At 40.4% G+C, this 20,776-nt stretch overlaps 1 protein-coding gene across 3 annotated transcripts in view; it reads left to right on the top strand.

The window, feature by feature from the left end:
• MPPED2 (metallophosphoesterase domain containing 2) overlaps positions 1–20,776 on the top strand; it is a 103,422-nt gene that overhangs the window by 23,991 nt on the left and 58,655 nt on the right. For all 3 annotated transcript variants that reach the window (XM_021402964.1, XM_021402965.1, XM_021402966.1), the window contains one exon: positions 15,030–15,211. In XM_021402964.1, coding sequence (XP_021258639.1) covers positions 15,030–15,211 — 182 coding nt within the window. The remainder of the gene's footprint in view (positions 1–15,029; positions 15,212–20,776) is intronic.

Here is a 20,776-nt window from a genome sequence, read left to right as displayed (position 1 = left end):
CAGAAACGGTAAGATGTTGCAGAATATGCTCTTAAACTGAGCTACATTTCTAAAAAGGGCAAAACACTTTTTTTTAATATCGTGCTTCTGCCTTTTTTGTATAGCTTAGGCACTGAAGTTCAGTGCTTGCAAAAACAAGGCCAGTGCCACATAATGCTAGCTACAGTGATGAAGCCAAGCTAGGGAAGCATTTGCTCACGTCCCCTTTGCATGCCTAGTGGGCTCAGCACTTCCTTCCCTCATGATGTTGAACCACCAAATGGGTCAGCAGCCTGACTTACAAGTGGGCACGTGAATAGGGTGGGCACAAGGGTTGAAAGGAAATGCCCCCATGGAGCTGGGGGTGCTTCCCTGGGCGTGCTGTGTCTGAGCCCGGCCAACGTTGTCCCACCTAACGCTGAGCTGAAGGGGTGGGCTAGATGGCAAATGGTCTTTGTAATCTGGAGCTGTGGACGGATGTTCTTTCTCTTCTTGAAAACCTTTAGTCCTCATTTAGAGCTCCTACATGTGGCTCTCCTGGACAGCAGGGCCCTTAGTCTGCAGAGAAGTCAGAACTATTTTAGTGAAGTCTGCTCCTATAGTTCTAATGTTAATCATGTTAACAAAGCCACCTAATTGAGGACGAATTATGCTGGTAACAAAGCTTATACTCGGACAGCAAGCACTGGATGGAGGAAAACTGTGGAAGCAGAAGTCTTCTCCTTCTTGAGCTTAGGGTTTTAGTTTTTTGTTTCACGTGTACCAGACTTTCTACTGGGATAAAAACATTGTGAAAATAATTTTCTCTAACTGACATCACTTTTTAGTGCAGAGTTATCTAATTTTTAGCAAAATTAACAAAGACCAGGTTCTCTACTCTGGAAGACTCCCAGCCACTTCAGCTGCCTTTTAAAATCTAGGAGCCAAAAAAAGCACCTCCTTTAATTTATTTTTTTTCCCTCACCAGGTGTACCAGAGGAAAATGCAACTCTACTTACTTTCTGTCATTAGCAAGTCAGGAAGGAGTGAAAAACACAATGTATATTTGTTTCTAAATGTGTGTGCATATGCGCGTTTACATACCGTTGATGCTGAATGTTGCCCAGAATGTCTGCATGCAGCAATACCTCTGTAATTTTCTGCGAGCTTGGTTCCCTGTGACTTTCTTTTGACTTTGTTTTTAAAGCCTGTGAAATCCCTCCGTGGTTCATTATCTCATGAGGGAGTGATCAGTTTCATTAGGAGTTCAAGACTGCCATGGGAGGAAGTCTTCATTTAACATCATTGTTTAGGTCTGACTTGTTGTCTGACAATAGCAGACCATGTTTGAAATGGCGATAAGATAAGAAGTGGCAGTGATAACCATGCTGTAGGGTTACTGGAAGGGCATGAAACAGCGTCTGGCCATGGGACTCGAAGGTCTGATTCGTAGTTGTAATGGTTGATTGAAATGCTCTTCTCATGGAGTTGGCAGTTAATGTGGCATTCATGTCAGTGTGTCCCTCAGGAGAAAATGAAGCGGTTGTAGGAAAACAACAACGAAAAGCAAAGGCTGCAAAGCTAAGCAGAGCATAGCCATTTTTCATATGCAATAAAGCTGCTTCCTGATTTTCAAGTTCAGATAAATACATGAGAGTGAGTAAAGACACAGTTTAGTTCAAGGAAGATAAAAGTGGAGTAACAAAGGAACACAAATGGTTAGGGTGGAGAAGACTGGAAAAGTAATACCTGAAGAAGGTTACAAAGTACAGCACAGTGAAGAAACTCCAGTTAGAGTTCTTGTTATCTCAGTATATTGAGGTTAATTGCTTTCCTTTTTCCATTCATTTTGTTTGCTATTAATTGTTCTGTTTAGGAAGTCTGTTTCCCATCCAAGCCTAATACCGTCTCTAACAAAATGAGTTGTCTAGCATTTGAGCATGCAATGCAAGATTAAACCGTGTCTGGAAATAGAGAAAATTCTCATTAGATCAAGGAGTTTTCTATTTGTTTCTCAATAGGAAGAAAAAACCAATTGATTAACACTTGAGAAAATTGCTGTCAGTTCAGCATCTTGCTTCTGTTGAGGGGACTCAACAGAGTGCTCTTACTGCTGGCTCTTTTGCTAGCCCAGCGAGCTGAATTGACCGACGGTGGTGTCACAGTTTCCAGGGCTAGACCCAGGCAGTGCTCATGTCCCTAAAGGTGGCAAGGCAGGCACAGGAGAACAGAGAGATACAGGTCTAGGTATGCTGAGCTGTCTTGTGAAGGCTGTCTTCTGGGATGTGATTGCCAAATGTGAAGTCTTTATTTGTGGTACTGGCTTCAGATAGTTGTTAGAGCTGCAGTGGGATCAGGATTGGGAAGAGGTTTGTCTGAAAACATGCCTGATTATAACAAGCATTAGAGAGGATGTGACCAGCCAGCTGCGTATATGGTCACAACATAGGCTCTGAATTAATGGGACAGAAAAAAGACCTTTTTTTTTCCTGTGTTAGTGACATGAAAAACAGCCCACGACTCACTTTTTGGGCTGACTTGTAAAGAGAACCAAGACCTGAGCTTGTGTGTTTTTATCTTTTTGCTTGAGAATAGCGTTCTTTACCAGATCTGTGAAAGGGATGAACGGTAAAAGCAATAATCTCAATAGGTTTCCTGGCAGAGGTTGTTGCCTCCTGTGATTCAGAGCTTGGTGGGGCACTCGTGAAAGACAGAATCAGGGGCTTGGAGCCTTCAGGGAGAATCCAGGAGGAGGTAACACTTCGCTCTGTTTTGCTTAGTGGTGTGAAAATCACAGTGTAGTTCATACAGTCAACAGCACTTCCCTGTGCTTACTTCCAAATATAGAACAGGCTGTATGTTACGTTATCTTCAGTGTGCAGCTTTGACATCTTGTTAAACTTGTGGCAGGCCATACTGAATGTCCCAAGGTGGAATTCCCTTTGTAACATGGTGCAGTTGTCCCTGCACGTACAAGCTTGCAATCCATCGTGCTTGGATTGGAATTGCATTTTTGCCATCAGGCTGGGAATTGCAAAGTGAGTGGCACGTGCCACTCAGGGAACTTGCTAAATTCCTGCAAGATTAGGTTTCCTTCAAACAGTTGTCCTGTCTGAGCCGAGTTCTGCTGGGCGAACCCATACGTAGGGTGGTCTTGGGCCTGAAGGTGCTCCTGGCAGGCTGCCCCTACTAAGAAATAGTTAAATGGCAAGACTGCAACGCAGGCTGTTCCCTGGACATGGCTGTTTAGCAAAGGTCAAGGGCAAAGGGACTTACTGGTTCATGTTCTGTGTACGTGCGCTTGTGGATGTGCGCATAGGGAAGGGCTTCATCTCTGACCTGCACGGAGTGATTGCCAGCTGCTTGCACGAGCTGGTCGACAAAAATGTGCATGAGCATGTAATTGGAGTTGTGTTCGCCGCTCTTCTGGAGCACACTTAGAAGGGCATACAAGCGTGGGATCGTAGCAGCAAGCTATTACTGCTGTGAGAAATGGTCTTTGGGAGGTTGTGATGGTTCAAACAAGAAAATGTCATTTCTGAGGACAGGAAGGGTCTGGATGTATTACTGTTTGTTTTCTGCAGCAGCCTTCAGATGAAGCCATGCTGGAGGCCCTTGACCAGAGCCTTTTAGTTCCAGAGCCAGTCTTGCCCATTAAGGCCGTGGTTAGTCTGAAGTCTTTACAGCCAGCAGCAGGTGAAGGAGCTCAGTACTTTGTAGATGAGAGTAAACCGGTGGAGCAGAATTCGACTGAATAATCGATTGCAGAAGGGATTTCTGGAGCAGGCTGAAGGTTTGCCAGTTTTGCCCTCGAGGGCAGTATTTGTTGTGAGTCAGACTGTAAATCTGTTCTCGATTGCCAAAAAGTTTGGAGGGGGAAAAGAGGAGAAGGCTCGCAGGAAATTAGTCACTTCAGTCAAAGAACTAAGCATCTTAGCTGTTGATTTTGTTTAATATATATGGCTGTTGAAGTACTGATGTGAACAGAGTAGTTTGACTTAGCTCACATTCCTGTACCATTACGGTCACTGTGAACTTTGATTTCAATGACTTCAGTAAGCACAAACCGTTCGTGCTGTCCGACTGGAAATTTCAGTGACGATGCTATAATACAGAAACGTAAAGAAAACTTTAAAAAAAAAAAAAGAGAGAGAAATGAATCCAGATGTAGAGGAGAAAGTGGTTAAAAGACAGCTGTTCCCAGATTTTAACACCACCTTAAGCTTTTGTCTCCTTGAGCAGCTTACTTAGAAAAACACCCATTTTAAGGCGGCCAGGAATGATGGAAAATTTTAGTTTGTTACCTTTTACAGAATGCGTAGCAGTGCTTTATTTATTTTTGTTGAAAACTCATAGACTTTTTTAATTACTAATTTTTATTTGCAATTTCCCGTAACTTTGAAAAGCTGTGGTGGGATTCTGTCGTAGCCTGTGCCTAAAGATCTCTCTTCCTGCTCCATAATGACAAGAAAGACAACTAATAGTTCATTTGCACACCGAGGAGAAATTACTGTGGATGGGTAGGTGGGTACAGTTTTATAATTGTTCTTAGTTCAAGGAAAAATTGCTTTGATTTTTGTGTAAAAAGACACCAAACAAAAGAATCATTACGAAGCACCCGTGAGTATAGCTGATGATGGCTGCACCCTGATATGCTTCATATGTTATGCAGTTGGGTTTTGACAACTTCTGCAATTTTATTGTGTATTTTAAAGCAGTAGGAGCTTTCCTGGAAACCTTATTATCAGAATACATACCTCTCTTTCTCTCTATGTAAAGATTAAGTTTCTTTTTCTCATAAATGCTGAGAGGAGAATAAAAAATGGAAACAAAGAATAAGTGTGACCATACAGGATAACTGATTCCAGTAGTTCCTACAGAGAAGGCAATTCTGCAGCTGCTGTTCTGGAATTCCTCTTGGTGTGGACACTCATATTGTCTAAGAAGAGAGCTTAAGCTAAATCAGAAAACAGGACTGTGCCTAATAAATAGCCTCCCTAGGGAGTCACATAGGAAAAGTTGTGGTACTTTCAATTCACACAGGCTGTCTTACCTCAGGGATACCTCCTCATATTCTCAAGCTTTAAGAAACCAGAAGGTGAATGAAAACAGCGAAGATCCTTTTGCATTTTTGTTTAAGCTCATGGTTTGGGGGGCCTAAGGTCTACAATTTCTCTGTCTTCAGCTTGTTAATGATAAGATTGGTGGAATTCACCTCTGTGCGTGAGACCTTTTGTACGACTGACTGTGTGAGCTGAAATGTTCCGCGATCCAGTTCATGATCACCAGCACCACGGCAGCATGGATTTCACCTACCTTGGTTATTCCCATCTGAGTGTGAAATGATGCCTTCTATTTGTTCCTCTGCAGATCTGAAGTTTTGTGCTTTTTACGTGGCTAATGCATTGGCTGGAACAATGAAATTCCCTCTTCTGTTTTAAAGTATAATCGGTGAGATTGCATTTGCATTGCTTGCAACTGGATCGTGTAAGCAAATTTGCATTGCCCGCATCTCATTCTGTATCATAAAATGTTATGTGGTGCAGTCTGTTTCCTTCCTTCCTGGCGGTTTTCGTGGTGATATCCTTTCTCTAAATTTCAAAGCTACAAAATGTTTGCTTCTTGGATTTGGTGTAGAAATCACTTTCTGCATCTGCCACAGGGACCAACATTTGGTAGTGCACTGTGTATGGATTTGGAAAGTAGATAGATTTCAAAGTTTTCAAGGTCTTGCATTCACTCGCATATTGAGCAATTACCAAGCAGGTTTGTTCAATTAACAGCAGCCTCAGAGTCATGCAGGACAATACTTTCCAACTATTCAGGTATAGAAGCAATACAGTGAGGTGCTTCAGCTTATTTGGCTTTGAAATTGACTCGAGTAAAATGTTAAATTTGAAGTGATTCTGTAATGCTTCCCTCTTTTCCCCTGCTTTTGTTACAGGCATAGAATTGAAAGTAAATTATTTTTAAATTGAGTTTTCTGAAAGTATCCCTAAGGTAGATTTATACCTTGACTATAATTTCTTTTTGCTTTTATTTGATTTTTTTTTTTGGGGGGGGGGGAAGGGGAAGTGCACCTTTGCAAATAAATGATTTAACTCTGAAAATAATTGCTAACTGCAGAAGTCAGTAATAATTCTGATAAATGTCAATGTCCAAATATTCCTGCTGAGGACATTTAATTCCTTATTTTTTATGATAAAAGTAGAAGCTGGAAAAAATTGTTCTTAGATAACCTGTAACACTGTGGTTCCCCACAAAACCTTTGCTTGTTAACTACATTATTGATAAAGCCTCCTGGTGGTACATGCAGCAGCACTTCTCCCAGTATTCCTTGTTTAAATGTGATACGTGACAAACAAATGCCACAGCAAAGTTGCAGTGCCGGAGAAACAAAAATGCTCTGCTGGATTTTATCCGTAAGAATTGTTTTTACTTTGCATAAGAAGGCATTGCTGCTGAGTTCAGCGACATCTAGCATTGCTTGAGAGGTGTATCAGCACGCTAAATAGCGAGTGAGGTTTGAAAAAGAAAGGGGGAAGAAAGTCAGAACGCACCATGCAGTTGTGAGCGAAATCTCCAGCTGAATTTACATTCAAGCAGTGTTCTGCTCATGCACACATGAGATTTAATTTCTCTCCCCCTCTGCTGTTAACTTCTATCTACCAAGCTTTTTCTCCTCCAAACTAATGTTTGCATCTTGAAACATTTTGGAATGTATACTATTTGACCTCTGGATTCCTTGTCATAAGTTGTTTAATACTGGAGAGAGAGAAAAGAGGGAGAAAGCTATCTGATATAAGCTTTTCTGGCTGGGAAAATATTTGGCACAACACAAGAAAAGAACCTGCTTTTACTATCTACAGCCCTCCATTGCACTCGCCCAGGAACAGCAGTATTTTTTGATTGAATCCAATTCGGTCTGCAATTGGGTTTCATTTTAGACACGTATGCCAGGGAGATGATGTTAGCTGTAATGAAGACGATTGCCCTAGAAAGTTAAGGATAGATAAAAGTACAAAAACCTATCAACTAGAATTTGCTGCCCAAAGTCTTTTTTCATGTTACTGTGTCTCCAGCGAAGGCATTGTGAAGTTGGAGAGCATGCTTAGGAGCAGAACATGGCGCTGGCGTTTTCTTCGTATTTGGGGAAAAATAAATAAATAGGTGTTTTTCTGTACATCCTAGGGCTAGTTCAGATCTGCCCCAAAATCTAAATCTGGAGTTCAAGTTGAGATTAAGATGAGTGACTGGAGTCAGAATTTGTAGCCATGGAATTAGTAGCAGTACAGAAATACTGGGCCGGCTGTGTGAGCGTGTAACATGGAAGCCTACGTAACTTCAGTCAACCACTGAGAATGTGCAGCTTTTGGCAACCACGACGCTGAGTGGGAACTTGTCCTTTGAGGTTGTCTAGATGTTGGTAGAAGCTAGTTATTAAATCTCCCCTCTCATCTTGTTAAGAAGGAAGGACTTCAGGAGAGCTGAACTGCAGTCCATATTGTATTGTCTTCCCTGCAGAAGAATTCTTAAAACTTAAGAGGATCAAACTTCCAGGATCTGGAAGTTGAAACATTTGACAAGGGCTGAAGTACTTCATATGCATGGATATAAATGGCAGAAAGGCTTTTAAGGCAGCATAGCTGTTGTGAAGAGTTTTCCTTAGGAGTATAGTGTTAGATGCCCAGATTTAAGTGGAAGCATTTTGTTACTAAAATCTTTAAAAAGATTTTTGAAGTCTAGATGCAAGAGAGAGAATATACATCCTAGCGGAGACACATTTTTGTTCTGGTTCAGATTCACAAATGGACTTTGTAGATAAGTGTCTGCCAATTTACTTCCTTAATATAGTATCTGAGGCTGGAGGAGGGTGAAGAAAATTCTTTTTATTTGGGTTAGACTTCTGCTCTGTTTGCTTACAGATTACTAACATCGGTGACAATTTTATAGGCATGTTGAAGGCACTCTATGTACTTAGTAACTTAAAAAAGGGAGCCAGTGATGCTTGCCCAGCATGAATTGTCCTTCCTTTGAACAGGTTTCTTGGGCTCAGCTCCATTGTCCTGGTGGAAATCAAATTATAAGGAAGAGCAGAAGAGAGATTCTGATGATTAGCGTTCCATTTAGGAGAGGGCTTTGCTTGCACGGGGGTTGGATTGCATCCCAACCCTGGAGAGCGGGGCTTCTGCCTTCAGGTCAGGAAGCAAAATGGTTGAGAACACTTGAGAAATTTCTTACTTACACAATATACTTACCTTGTGGTTTAAAGCATATTTCCAGAGCTGAATGTCAGGAAAACTTCTAGTAGTTACTGTGCTTCAGACCAAACGTTTATTGGAATAAATACGTAAGTAAATCAGAACCAGCATCAAATGTTGTTTGCAAGCACTCTAGCCTCAGTCCTCCCAGAGCTTAGCTTTTGAGTTCTGTACGTTTTAGGATATTCCATATTTCATTCTTAAGACAAATGACCATCAAAACCTGAGTATATACTGCAGTAATTCATCATCTAACAGTCTTTTTTTTTTTCTAAAGAGAACTTTGTAATTATAGATGATTGTGGTAGTTTCGTACATAGACTCATAGAGCAGCCTGGGTTGAAAAGGACCTCAAAGATCACAGAGTTTCAACCCCCCTGCCATGGGCAGCATTGCCAACCACTAGTACATCTGTCCCTCTGATCAAAATCATCTTAATTTCTGAGAAAAATGGCATTTTTGATGTCTCAAGGTAGAGCAAAACCAATTAAATTTGCTCCATCCTGGTCATCTGCTTCATTTTGTTTTTTGCTTTATGGTTTGAAGAACTATTTTACTGTTGCAGTGGGGCTAATGTCATCTCTGTGTTTTCCACCCCAGAGGTAAATCCACCCCATTTTATGACTCCTGCTATTTAAATAATTGGCGGGGTGCTATTGAAATAATTGGAGGGGTGCCACAGGTTAGTTTAGCATCACTCTTGCTGTGATACATAAATGCGAATCTTGCGAATCTCGTTGTCCTTAAAATTGGATCTAAATTTGTATCTTTATGGGGTTTGGGATTCCAGATTGTACTTTCTAAGTACATTTAATGAGTTGGTGCTTGTAGACCTTAGAGCAAGGGAACAAAACCTTGCCTTCGACACAGACAGCTTGTTGACCTTCCTTGCTAGTACAGGTGCAGATTCATCAGCAATTGAGTTCTTGCAGGGTGCGCAGAGGGTATAATTTATAGCAGACGCCCAGTAACAAAAGAATGTGGGAAAAATGCTTCTTAATGACTTTTAATTGAAACCATACTAGCATAAAAATAGCATTTTACTCTTTTATTTAAAGCACAGACTTTTTCTTGAGCCTTAGAGTGATGCCGATACTGATGTTGATACTGTTTTGAGTTTTGGGTTGTTTTTATTACCTTTGGAAAGCCACTCATGCACAAATTTTAGAAAAAGTATTTCACCGACTAAAAATGAATTTTATCTGCCAAGGGTTCTTTAACAGGATTTTCAAAAGCGCTTAAGTAATTCAGTTACTGAATTTCCATTAATGTCATAGACACTTGAGAAAAAAACCACTGGACTGCTATTGGCACCCCAAGCATACCACAGCAAATCTGAATTTTACTGCCTTCTCGTTTTATTGCTGACCAGCATCTGGGGTTAACAGAGTTTGGACTCGTAATTTGTTGAGGCTTATATCAGGCTGAGAAGATGAGTTTGTGTAGCTTCCTTACGCAAAGGGTTTTCTTAGTTTGCCCAAATTCTGACAGTAGATAATGTAAGCCTTTTCTGTTTAATCTCATAAATCTCACTGGAAGTAAACCAGCCCCAATCTGTAATAAAAAGATCCATCATTTCCCTTCAACTCTAATTGTTGGAAGCGTTAGCAGTAAGCTGCTGAGTGGTGCGTTGAATCCTCATGTGGGTTTGGAAATGTAGATTTTTTTTTTTCCATATTGCACCAAGTCGCAATTAATGGCATCTCTGAAAGAAATCTCAGACCTCTGTTTTACAGTTTCCAGAACTCTCTGTAAGGTTTTGAAGGGTGACACGTGTACATGGAGGTTTCCAGCAAAGGTGTGGCTTTTAAAGTGGTTTGTGGCAGTCTGCTCTTACATTTGTGTGCTTTTGCAAATAAGACTTACCCATGAGAATGTTGAAAGGTTTTTGCATTTCGTTCTTTTTAGTCAGAGGAGAAACCAGATGTTTTCTTGATGCTCGACCATGCTGGAAGATGGAGTCAAGCTAACAAAAGCACTCGTACATATAATTTAAACGATTGATGACTGACAGTGGCCAAGTAACGTAATACTGTATTTTGACATTCATTGTGTTTATTGAGAGGAAATGAGTATTTAGCTTTCTTTCATTCAGCATGTGTTGTATCACAAAATCAGCTCTTTGTATGTATATATTTTTCTGGCTGGAGACATCAGGATGTGCTTATAATGCACCAAACTTCTACTGTAAAAAATTGCAGACTGTCCACCTTTCCTTGCGTTGGCAGATACAGTCAGGTACTCCACTGTTCCCTTCATCAAAGTTTCCATCCTTCCCCTTTCAAAATCAGAAGATGGGTTTTAAATATTGACAAGTTTACCCCTTCACCAAACAATGTGATAAAATGGCTTCTACCTCTAGAAAATATTTGTCTAAGGACTGTTCTCCATACAAAGCATGCAATGCGACAAAATCTGGGGAGGATGTGGGCATGTCTGTCACTATTTATTAATCTGTCCGAGAGGCCTGGCAAAGTGTGGAATTACGTGGTCCTTTGCAGTGACCTCTGACTTGTTCACCTGTAGCAAAGCCAGTGGCACCTGGTCAGCACGTCGTGGACCGTAAGCAGTAACACTGCTGGGTTGAGCTGTAAGGCTCTGAGGAGGGGGATTTCTGTGCATCTGGGAATGTTTTATCCAGCGTAGGTGCTGCATTAATCTGAGTGATTTATTGCGATTTAGGAACTAGAAATTCTTCCTGGTTTAATGTTTAAGGCTTTTATTTCATCTTCATGGATGAATTAGATTCTTGGGAATTGTTCCGTAGGAAGGATTTGGGGCCTGCATACCTCAAACCCCAGGAGAGTGGGAAAGCGAAGAGGCCATGGGTTCAGCTCTGAGGCACAGGCCTTCCAGGAGACCGGAGAACCAAACCAGAGCCTGGTGGTGGTGGCTTTTGAAGTCATCCATGCAGAATTATGCTTTGGGATCAAAACTTGTATCACTTTCAGAGAAATGCTGCTAGTGTCTTTGCTAAGTTTTCTTTGAAAACAGGTTCCCAGCATAATTCTCCCTGCGGCGGTGTCTCCTGGAGGGCTGCACTGCCCTCGCTATCCCTGAGGTACATGCTAATGCTTCTGATTTATAAGACGTCATTGTAAGTAACTAGTGTATCGTTGAGCCGAAATACGCAGCTAATGCATTTGTTCTATAGCTTGATGCCCTAAATCATAACCTTTCCCTTCATGCATGTGAAAGACCCAGTGTTTTCCTTCTCTGTGAGTTTTGGAACTCGGCCCTCCTGTCTTGCCATTCAAGTCTCCTCGATAACTTAGTGTTGCGGATTGTTGTTTAATCATTTAACTTCCTATCAACACCTGCTTTTAAAATGTAAAACAGTGGTAAAAGTTAACGTGTACTGGAGGAGAGCAGCATAAAGATCCAGATGTTAGCAGAGGCCTCGGCAGCACTGGTGGCAGGCTGCTGGCATGTAGGTGGTGGGACGCAGGGCACCCTGGGGCTCTTGCTCTCCCTTGTTCATTTTGATACTTCTCAATACTTTGTTAGGTTGCTTTTCATTTCCCAGCTGTTGTTTTAATCATTTAAATCATTAGAGTATAACTGCATCTTTCCATAAACAATTTATCAAATGCAACGATGATCTATGAAGTGTTACGGTCTGCCAGCTCGAGAAAACTGAAAAATTAGTGTTGTTTGAGATGGGATTTTGTCAACTGCCTGTACGTACGTTGTTGGGAGAAAATGGTAGAGTGTGTGTGCTGATTCAGTAGAGAGTGGTTGTGGACAGAGGTGAAATGATTCTTTTGTTTCCTGTTGGATAGCTGGGAGGGTTGGGCACGTAACAGTTAAAGAACTTTTAGAGGTGCCAGGCTGTAATCTCCAGTGGCTGGGACATGAGGTGAGCAGACCCCACAAGAACAGATGATGCTTACAGCCAGGTAGAAGCCTGCTGGTGAGCTGTGTGCTGCCAAAAGCAGCGAAAGCACAGTGCTGCTCATACGACGGTAGGTGATCTCAAGATGCAGTGATAAAGACAAATCTTGCATTAGTGTTTCCTATACTGTACCTGTGGATGAAAAGAAAACTTGAGCCTTTAGGACTGGCAATAACACCGCTTTTATTAAGTTTCTTTTGAAGGGCTGCTTTTAGTAAGATAAATTGATGGGCTGAACACAATAACCTTCAGTATCTCACTTTCCAATGATTAGTGGGCAAGCACTACTGAATAAGAGAAGAAATTAAGCTAAGATGTTAAAAAAAAAAAAAGGTTACTTGGCAACATCGTAGCATATGCAAAGAAATGAAAGAAGGGTCAGGAACTTAATGAATTTCAATTATAGAATCTTGTGTTAGTAAGTCATTGCGTGAATAGAAAAATTCGACGCCAGATTTGGGTGTTATACTCTAGTAGGCATTGCCTAGAGCAAAAGGGAGGTTGTTTGGAAATAAACTGCCGAGAACAGCAAATCAGAGCTGCTGTGTATGAGCAAACTGGGCTCCCCAGAGGCAGGAAACACTGGTTGTGGCTCGTGCAGAGACAGTCTGAAGAGGGTATGTGGTAGTGATGAAAGTTAGTGTTCGTATTTTGTGTGATCTGAAGAATGCACTCTCGGGAGAGTGGAAATGTCGATTCAGGGACCCTCATGTTTAACATGTGATGTATTACTAAAATGCTTCAAATTTGCCTAGAGCACAGGGGTGTTTTTTTGGGAATAAACTGCAGAGAATAGCAAAGCATACGCCAAATACAAAGATGCTGTGGCCTATACTTATTTCTGCCTGGCTTAGTAGTCTAATTTCAGTGGGCGAGTTTTCCTCTATAATAATGATCTTATTATCTTCTAACTCTTATAGAAAAGATGAATCCATTGATTGCTGTAGTTCAAATTTTGCAGTGAGGTGTTTCAGTGGTGGCAGCTGGTTGTTTGACTCGACAAATCATATGTGGTACTCTGGGAGGAAAAGGAGGTGTAGTACCAAAAAGGAAAAAAGTTATCTGCTGAATTTCCCCTTCCCATCCTGTCCAGACTGCAGTAATTTTTTTTTTTAAATAAAGACCGTATAAAAGTAAACACAATCTTGTCGAGCCTGAATTCTACAAATAAGTTCAGTGATCAGTGGCAACCAAAAGTGAGGTGTGTATGGGAAATACAGTTTGAATGGGACTACTTATTTATGGTACCTAAGAAAATGTGGCCCAACCAGTACCTCTCCCTGCACACACAGTTTTCTCATATGCTAGAATTTTTGCTGCTTACAAGCATTCTGCTAAATCTGAAATAGATTCAGTAAGACCTTGTTAGGAATGGCATTCACATGGATGTTTTTTCATTGAGGTCCACAAGTACGTGTCTGCTTGGAGATTCCTTGAGCCACCATATGCTCCTCAATGCAGGGAGCTTTCTCACCTACGTAGGGAGCTGGAGTTAGGGACATCAGTGGAAGTTATCGCGCAGTTCAGTGTGTAGAAAATACTAATTTAGTGTACCGGCATCCATAACGTGAAGAAACACTTGTGAAGTTTGTATTTACTTGTTTTTATTTTCGTGCAATGTGGAGAGCAAAGCTAAGAAATTCTGTTAAATATTCTTTTTTACTTTCAGGCTCCAGTTTTTGAATGCTTGTTGTTGTGCCAGTTTGTCCTGATAGGTCTGTGAATAAAATTATTTTAAGTGCTTTAAAATACTCGGTTTGTTTGCAGTGCTGCAATGGTTAGAATTAGGTTAGGGATGTTAGTGGACCACAATAATTCCTGCAGATTTCCACCTAAACCTGAACTCTGTCCATGATCCAAGTAGCACATCAGAGGAATGGGTTGAAATTCTGTACAGCTGGAGTGGGGCTTTCTTCAATGTTAGTCCAGGTTCTGTGCTATTCCGATGCTGAATTACAGTGTGATACTTAGAGCTATCTGAAGAGGAGTTCAGCTGAGCAAATAGAATTTTGGTAACGCTGCAGAGAAATAATTTGAAAGGAGGCAACACGTTGCCTTTTCTATTTTAAGTTATTCTAATACAGATTAGAACTTCTAACCACTAAGTATGCACAAAGCACTTGTCTCTTCCCTATTATTTTTCTCTTCTGTTTAAATTAAAAACAAAAAAAACCCAACAACGTTGAAACCCAAACTCCTATGCTGAATTGTAGGTAGCTGGTAAGATGTCATTAACAAATGTGCGGCTTGCAAATAGCCACTTGCACTAAGTTTTTAACATCATGGGCTGCTGGAAAAAAAAAAAATGTTTTATCCATGGTTGCTTAGTGCCCTACAACATCAATTGCTGGCTTTATAGATTTTTGAAAGATGAGCTCAGGATTTTCTGTGAGAGCAAGAAGTTGATGCTAGGCTCAATCCTGCAATTTCCAGGCTTCATCAAAGCGCTGTAGCTGAGTGTGTGAACAAATATTCCTTCTGGAATGGGTAGGATGCCCTTGAACAAAATCATATGCTAAGCTCAGCTCAAGTGAGAGCCTGTCGCTAGCCCACCTGCAAGACTTGTTATTTAAAACTTGTGCACCTGTTTATTTATTAGGCAGATGCTGGAAAAAATCTATATAAATTCCAAGTCCCCCAAACCTTTTTTTTTCCCCAGTGTTTAATTTTGGTATCAGAAACTAGTCGTATCTTCTATATTTTTTGATTTTCCTTCCTTACCAGGTAAGTATTTGAGAATGTGGTCCCTCCTTGATTTTTGGTAACGTTACTTTACAGTCATTTCTTTCCGCATGATGTGTGTAAATGAGTGTGCATGCATACTGATGTATAGTTGGATTTGTGTTGATATTTGAAATTATAGATGTGAGGGTTTTAACCTTGTAACTGTTACGAGATCTTTGTGTCTGCTTTAGGGTCGACCCTATCCCATATGATACTCCAAAACCAGCGGGCCACACGCGATTTGTCTGCATCTCAGACACACACTCCAGAACAGATGGCATCCAGATGCCTTATGGGGACATCCTTCTCCACACGGGCGATTTCACCGAGCTGGGACTGCCCTCAGAGGTTAAGAAGTTTAATGACTGGTTAGGTAAGGAATTACTGCGTTTTGGTGACCCCAATTAACCTCTCCTGTCCAAGTGTCAGTCACTGCTTCCTAATTGAATTAGAGCACTTGAAAATCCCCCCCCCCCCACCTTTGCTTCACTTGTCCTCATGTGATGTGCTGTTTCTAGCCTCAGTATGTTTCTGTTAATTAAGGCAAATATAGGGACTTATTTGTATTTCTGCGTTATCTTGGGGTAAAAGTTTCTGTCACTCCCAAGCTAGGACTGTGTAACCTTCTGTGTGCCCCGAGGGCGTGGTGGCACCTAATATGGATGCATTCAGCGTCAGCTTAGTTGACATTATGAGCTTTTATGTCCACATCCAAAACTATTGCTTACTCTGCCTCTCTGGCTGACTATAATTTCAAGTGGGGCTGAAAGCTTCAACATAATCAGAAGCAGTGAAAGTCCTTTTTCCGGTGATATTGGATGTCAAAATTTGAAGGAGGAAAATTTTATTGGGGCAGTGACACAATTAGCCCTTTGAGCTTAGAGTGGTGCTGTTTTAACTTGGAACGCAGATGCCCAATGCTTCTTAGGTAGAAGGTATTTTGTATTCTGCCGTATTCTGGCAGTGTCTTGCTATTGTGGAGCTGCAGATGGAGTCAGTTAGATTGCAGCAGAAGTCCATGAGCTAGAAGGAAAACTTGTGCGTGGTGCTCCTATTGCAAATGCAGCTGGTAGGCTTGCTGGGCACTGCTGTATTACCACTTGGACTAGAAATGCTCAGAGGTGAAACTAACTCAAGCCAGCTGATCTTCCAGAAATGTTAGACTTTAAAACAGTGCATAAGAACTTTTGAAAGTGTGGCTTTGTCATCATGCTTTAACTCAGTCACTGCAGTCTCTTCTGTACACTGTGTGATGGCTGCATCTCTACCTGTCTTAAATAGCATCGTTTTATTCCACTGGAGAACACTGGCTGACCATCCAGGAGATAAATAAAGAATATTAAGATTTACAAAAGTAATTTTGGAATAAAAGACCTTTCATAGTCTCAGTCTTTTTCACCTTCCTTTGCGCTTTCTCCATACAGTTCTTTCTGACTGTCTTCCCTCTGACCTCCTGTGATTTCTCTAGCCCGATTTTAAAGAGTACTTTTCTGTCTTTCATGTGGTTGTGCATGCAGGATTGGGGCTTTTGGGTATTGCTGTATTATCGTAATTTGGTTTTGTTGTTCATATTTCTGGAAAGCAGCACTAGATTTTATGGCCTCAAAACTGTTCTTTTTCTAGGAGTGTACTCACAAGGCTAGGAATTCAGAAGCGGTATGAGAAGTAGTTGGATATGTGTTGCATAAATGGAGGGAAAACACATAATAGGAATTGTCTTCCTCAATTTGTATGCATTGTTGCTTATGTACTTATGTACAGGTTTGTGATGACCTGTAAATGTTTGAGTTTTGTGGAGAAGGAAGAGGTTGACAAAGCAGTGTAAGGGCTGTGGTAGGCTGCCTGGCTTTGCTGGGAGCAGGAGGTGTGGGCCCACTCAGTTCCAGTCCTTGTAGAGAAGATAGGCAGCACTGCTCTTTAGTGAGGTTCAGTTGTCACAAATGCCTTTTGTATCGGGCAGCTCCAGGAAAGGAATTGCTTTCTGGAGAATGCTGACCTCTGAAGTCTATCCCTGTGCAAGTTCTTTGGATATCAGGTCGTGACACAAGTATTATTTTGTTACAAACTGAGCCTATGTCCAACGTTATTTATTGGAAAATTCTGACTCAGTACTTACTGCTGAAAGCCGAAGCAAGTAAGTTGTTATTGTGTTCCTAGATTTCTGCAGGGTCTCTTACAGCATAAACAGCCACTTGGCATTCCCCTTGTGTATAGCAGGTATTTCACGATGATGTTATAGTATCACATACATCCTTGGTTTAACATTTGCGACAGACGAATCATAACCCTTTGAATAGATTTTGTTCCAGCCTCAATAATTTATCATGGAGTTTTCGTAATATATATATAGTTCTTGTAGATGTCAGCATGGTATTTATCTGAGAAAGCAGGTTTTGCATTCTTTGGCAATTGGTGTCACTGAAACTAGCTGGAAGCTATGGCTGCGAGAGGACCTGCTGGTTTTGTCCTCAGGCTTTTATGTTTCAGGCACAGAGAAAACCTCTTTTGGTGTTCAGTTTATCTTCTTTTAACATGCACTGAGTCTACCTGCATCTTCATATATACAGCAATACTGCTTATTATGTTTGTAGCATGAAGTGAAACTGCAAATTGATTCCTCCATGGAATCACATCACAGTGGTGTATCTAGGCTCCAGTGCTGCCCTTTCCTCATTTGGAATCCAAACACAGTGAATTCACCGATGTGTTTTTCCCCACTTTATTACAGGCTCCTATGTTTAAGTTGGAAGTAATTATTATTTGATGTGTCTGTTGTGAAAATTAATACCTTCAAGATTATGAAATGATATGTGCTACTATAAAAAGTACTTTCTGGTGGCAGGCAGGAGCAAGCAGGATTCCTTTTCCTGCTGCCATATGGTGGGATACATCTTTTTTCATCACATTTGGTAGAAATCTCATTCCAAAGCAACGCAGGGAGTGCTCCCCCCGGATACAGCGTTGCCCTCATAGAAAAGGTTTGCATTTCTTCCCTGTGCATGGTGTCTTCAGTGGCAATCCTGTTGTAAAGCAGTGATGAAGTCAAGGCATCTGTATCTCTTCTACCGTGAGCGAACAGAGCAAGATCAGAGCTTGACTTCCTTCTACAGCTTAGTTTGCCTACTTTGCGGTAAAGCAACGCTCATCTCCTCTAGGATTACGTAGTGGAGTATGTCTAAGATGCAATGACAGTCACGTAATTTTCTTAGTTGGAAAGCCAAGGGAAAAGTTAAAAGATGATTATTCTGAATTCCTGTATCAGTTTTTCTTCACTGTACGTTACATGTGTCAGAGTTGCACAGGACTGAGGGCAACCATCAACCTTGTGACTTGAAAATTTGCGAGTCCCACACAGCTTTACAAGTCTTCAAGTATTTCACCTGAACAAAATGTTCAGCACCTTGAACATTACTGAAATGGGTGGGTGCTCTTACTCACTGTCTCTGCATTTGCATCACAGGACATGCTTTCTACATCCTCTTTTCTGATCTTTCTAGCTCTCAGCCCATCGTGCACCTTTTACTGTTTCTTAGGCTTTTTTCCCTTTGGCTGATAAATTTTCGTTGTTGGCTTTGCATGAAAGTCATCTAGGCTCATACATTGAATAACCTCTGTGGTCACTTAGCGATTGCATACAATGGCTGAGTTAATTTATTCACTTTGTTTTGGTGCGAACACGTCCCTCGGGTCTTGTAACTGCTGTAATCACTTGACCTCAGTGACTGTTAAATGCTTTAAACACAGTTATTTTAAATTTATAATTGTTTTCATTAAAAATCTCTTATAGTAACTTAACTGACCTTGCAGCAAACACAACATTTTGTGCCGAGGAAGAATGAAGATGTTATTCTGTGCCCGGTACAAATCTCGCTGAATGTACTCAATATACCACTATTTCCACTGCTCTTATTTTCCCCAGCCATTCTCATTCAGTCGTATATGGGAAATGAAATGCAGGAGTGTCTTAATTATAGCTCTGTCTTCTTAATATAATACTTCCTTTCCTGTGTGATGGAAAGTGATTGAGTAATTCAGATTGAAACGAAGAGAAAGCAAAGATAAATTCAGGCAGATATATCTTTAATGAATGATAATATGTACATTGTGCTCAATTAGTATGGCCCTGATGGTGCACAGCCTTACGTATGTGAATAATTCACAACTATGCCAGTCATTTTTCTCAAAAAACCTTTTTTTGTTCTTAATTTTTTTTGTTTTGATCGTTTTTTTCATATGGCTTGTGTTGATTTTTTTTCAGTTCTTGTTTTTAATGCAAGATTTGTAATATAAGGTGTGTTATAGGACAGATCTGGCAAAATTTAGTAGTGGTGGATATCATAGAAACCTCAGAGTTGGAAGGGCCCTTGAAAGGCCATCTAGTCCAGCTCCCCTGCAATGAACAGGAACAGCCCCAGTTAGATCAGGTGCTCAGAGCCCCATCCAGCCTGGACAAGGATATTTCCAGTAGGTGGAATTACTGCCAGAAGAGTTAGTGAGGAAGAATTAAGACATTATTCTATCCCCAGTATTTTTCTTACTGAATGTATTCAAAAATAGATTTTAGTAGATTTAATGGATTTAGTAGTTTTTTTTTAAGTTATTCTGGGATTTGGCATCGTGATTATTTTGTTTTTTCTTCCATGTCTTATTTTTTGTTTTGAATGCATGCTTCAGTATTTTTCTGATCTAGGAGATTATTATTAGTCTAGGAGTTGAGGAGCTCTGTGAATGGTTCTGTGAACAAATAAATAGGGGTCTGGACTGTGTAACAACTTTCTTTTAAACTGTAGTATATCTTTGCTTTTGGTATAAATGGTGTTGATACAGGTAAAACAGAAATTGAGCTTTTCCGTGCAGTGTAGCTCCTCCATTGTGTTACTTAGAGTGAAAAGAAAATATTGATTATACTATTTTAATGTGGTGTTTTTCTTGCTACTTTATGCATATATGGTCCTCAGAAATATATATCTCAGAAATATATATCTTTTATTTTTGTATTAGTTGGACTGAAGTTAAGTGGCTCCTCATTTACGAGTGTTTAGTTCTTGAAAATAGAAAATAGCTGCTTCAGGTTGGAATTGCTGCCTGTAAGATGGAACAAATGACAAATTAGGAAGTGCACTGGAAATGTGGTGTGGAGATACGGACGGACAGTTAATTCTAGTCTACACTTGGATTTGTGCGTTTAGTGCCTTAGGAACTGGAAATTACATCTGAAACTGTCAGCAAGGCACCTGCCAAAATGGTCTTTAGAAAATAATGTAGCCTAATCTGGAAACAAACAAACAAAAAGCTGTAACAAAATGGTATACTGCATTCAAGCTCTTAACACCATTTAAAAAGTCACAATTACAGTCCTTATGTGTTCCTTCTCAGTCTGGCTTTGTTCTCTTATGTTATCTAAGCTTGATCTCTTATGTAGAAATATTTCATTTAGGGCTTTGTGTGACTATGTCCTTTTTGCTTCTGTGCACTGAAAACAATTTTGGGATGACCAACTATTTGTCCTTCAGAACTTTTGCTCCGGACAAGGGTACTTCAGATGTGAGTTATCTTAGCATCTGACGTCAAAGTTTGTTATGGAGACAAGCTGGTAAGCTCTAAATTTCTCAAAATTCAGAAGGATATTGGCTCAAAGTACTCTGCACTAATTTAGATCCAAAAGGAAGCTTATGCATAATTTAGAGTAAAATTATGGCAATAAAAACAAATGTATTCCTATTTTTATAAAATGATTTATTTCTGATTTGTTTTTTTACCATCTGGAACATATTTTGAACCCTATATTGCTCTGCTTGTTTTAGCCAGAATGAATAATTAAGTGACTAAACATAAAATACCATTTTGATGAACAAAACTCTTAACTGTTAGAAAAAAAAAAATTGCATCCATTGCGAGTGAAAGAAAATGCTGAGGTAGCTTTAATTCTGTAAGCTTG

The sequence above is a fragment of the Numida meleagris genome, chromosome 6 (assembly GCF_002078875.1).
Source record: "Numida meleagris isolate 19003 breed g44 Domestic line chromosome 6, NumMel1.0, whole genome shotgun sequence".
NCBI lineage: Eukaryota > Metazoa > Chordata > Aves > Galliformes > Numididae > Numida > Numida meleagris.
The sequence above is the reverse complement of the archived record's forward strand: the minus strand, read 5'-3'. Positions and strand labels throughout refer to the sequence as shown.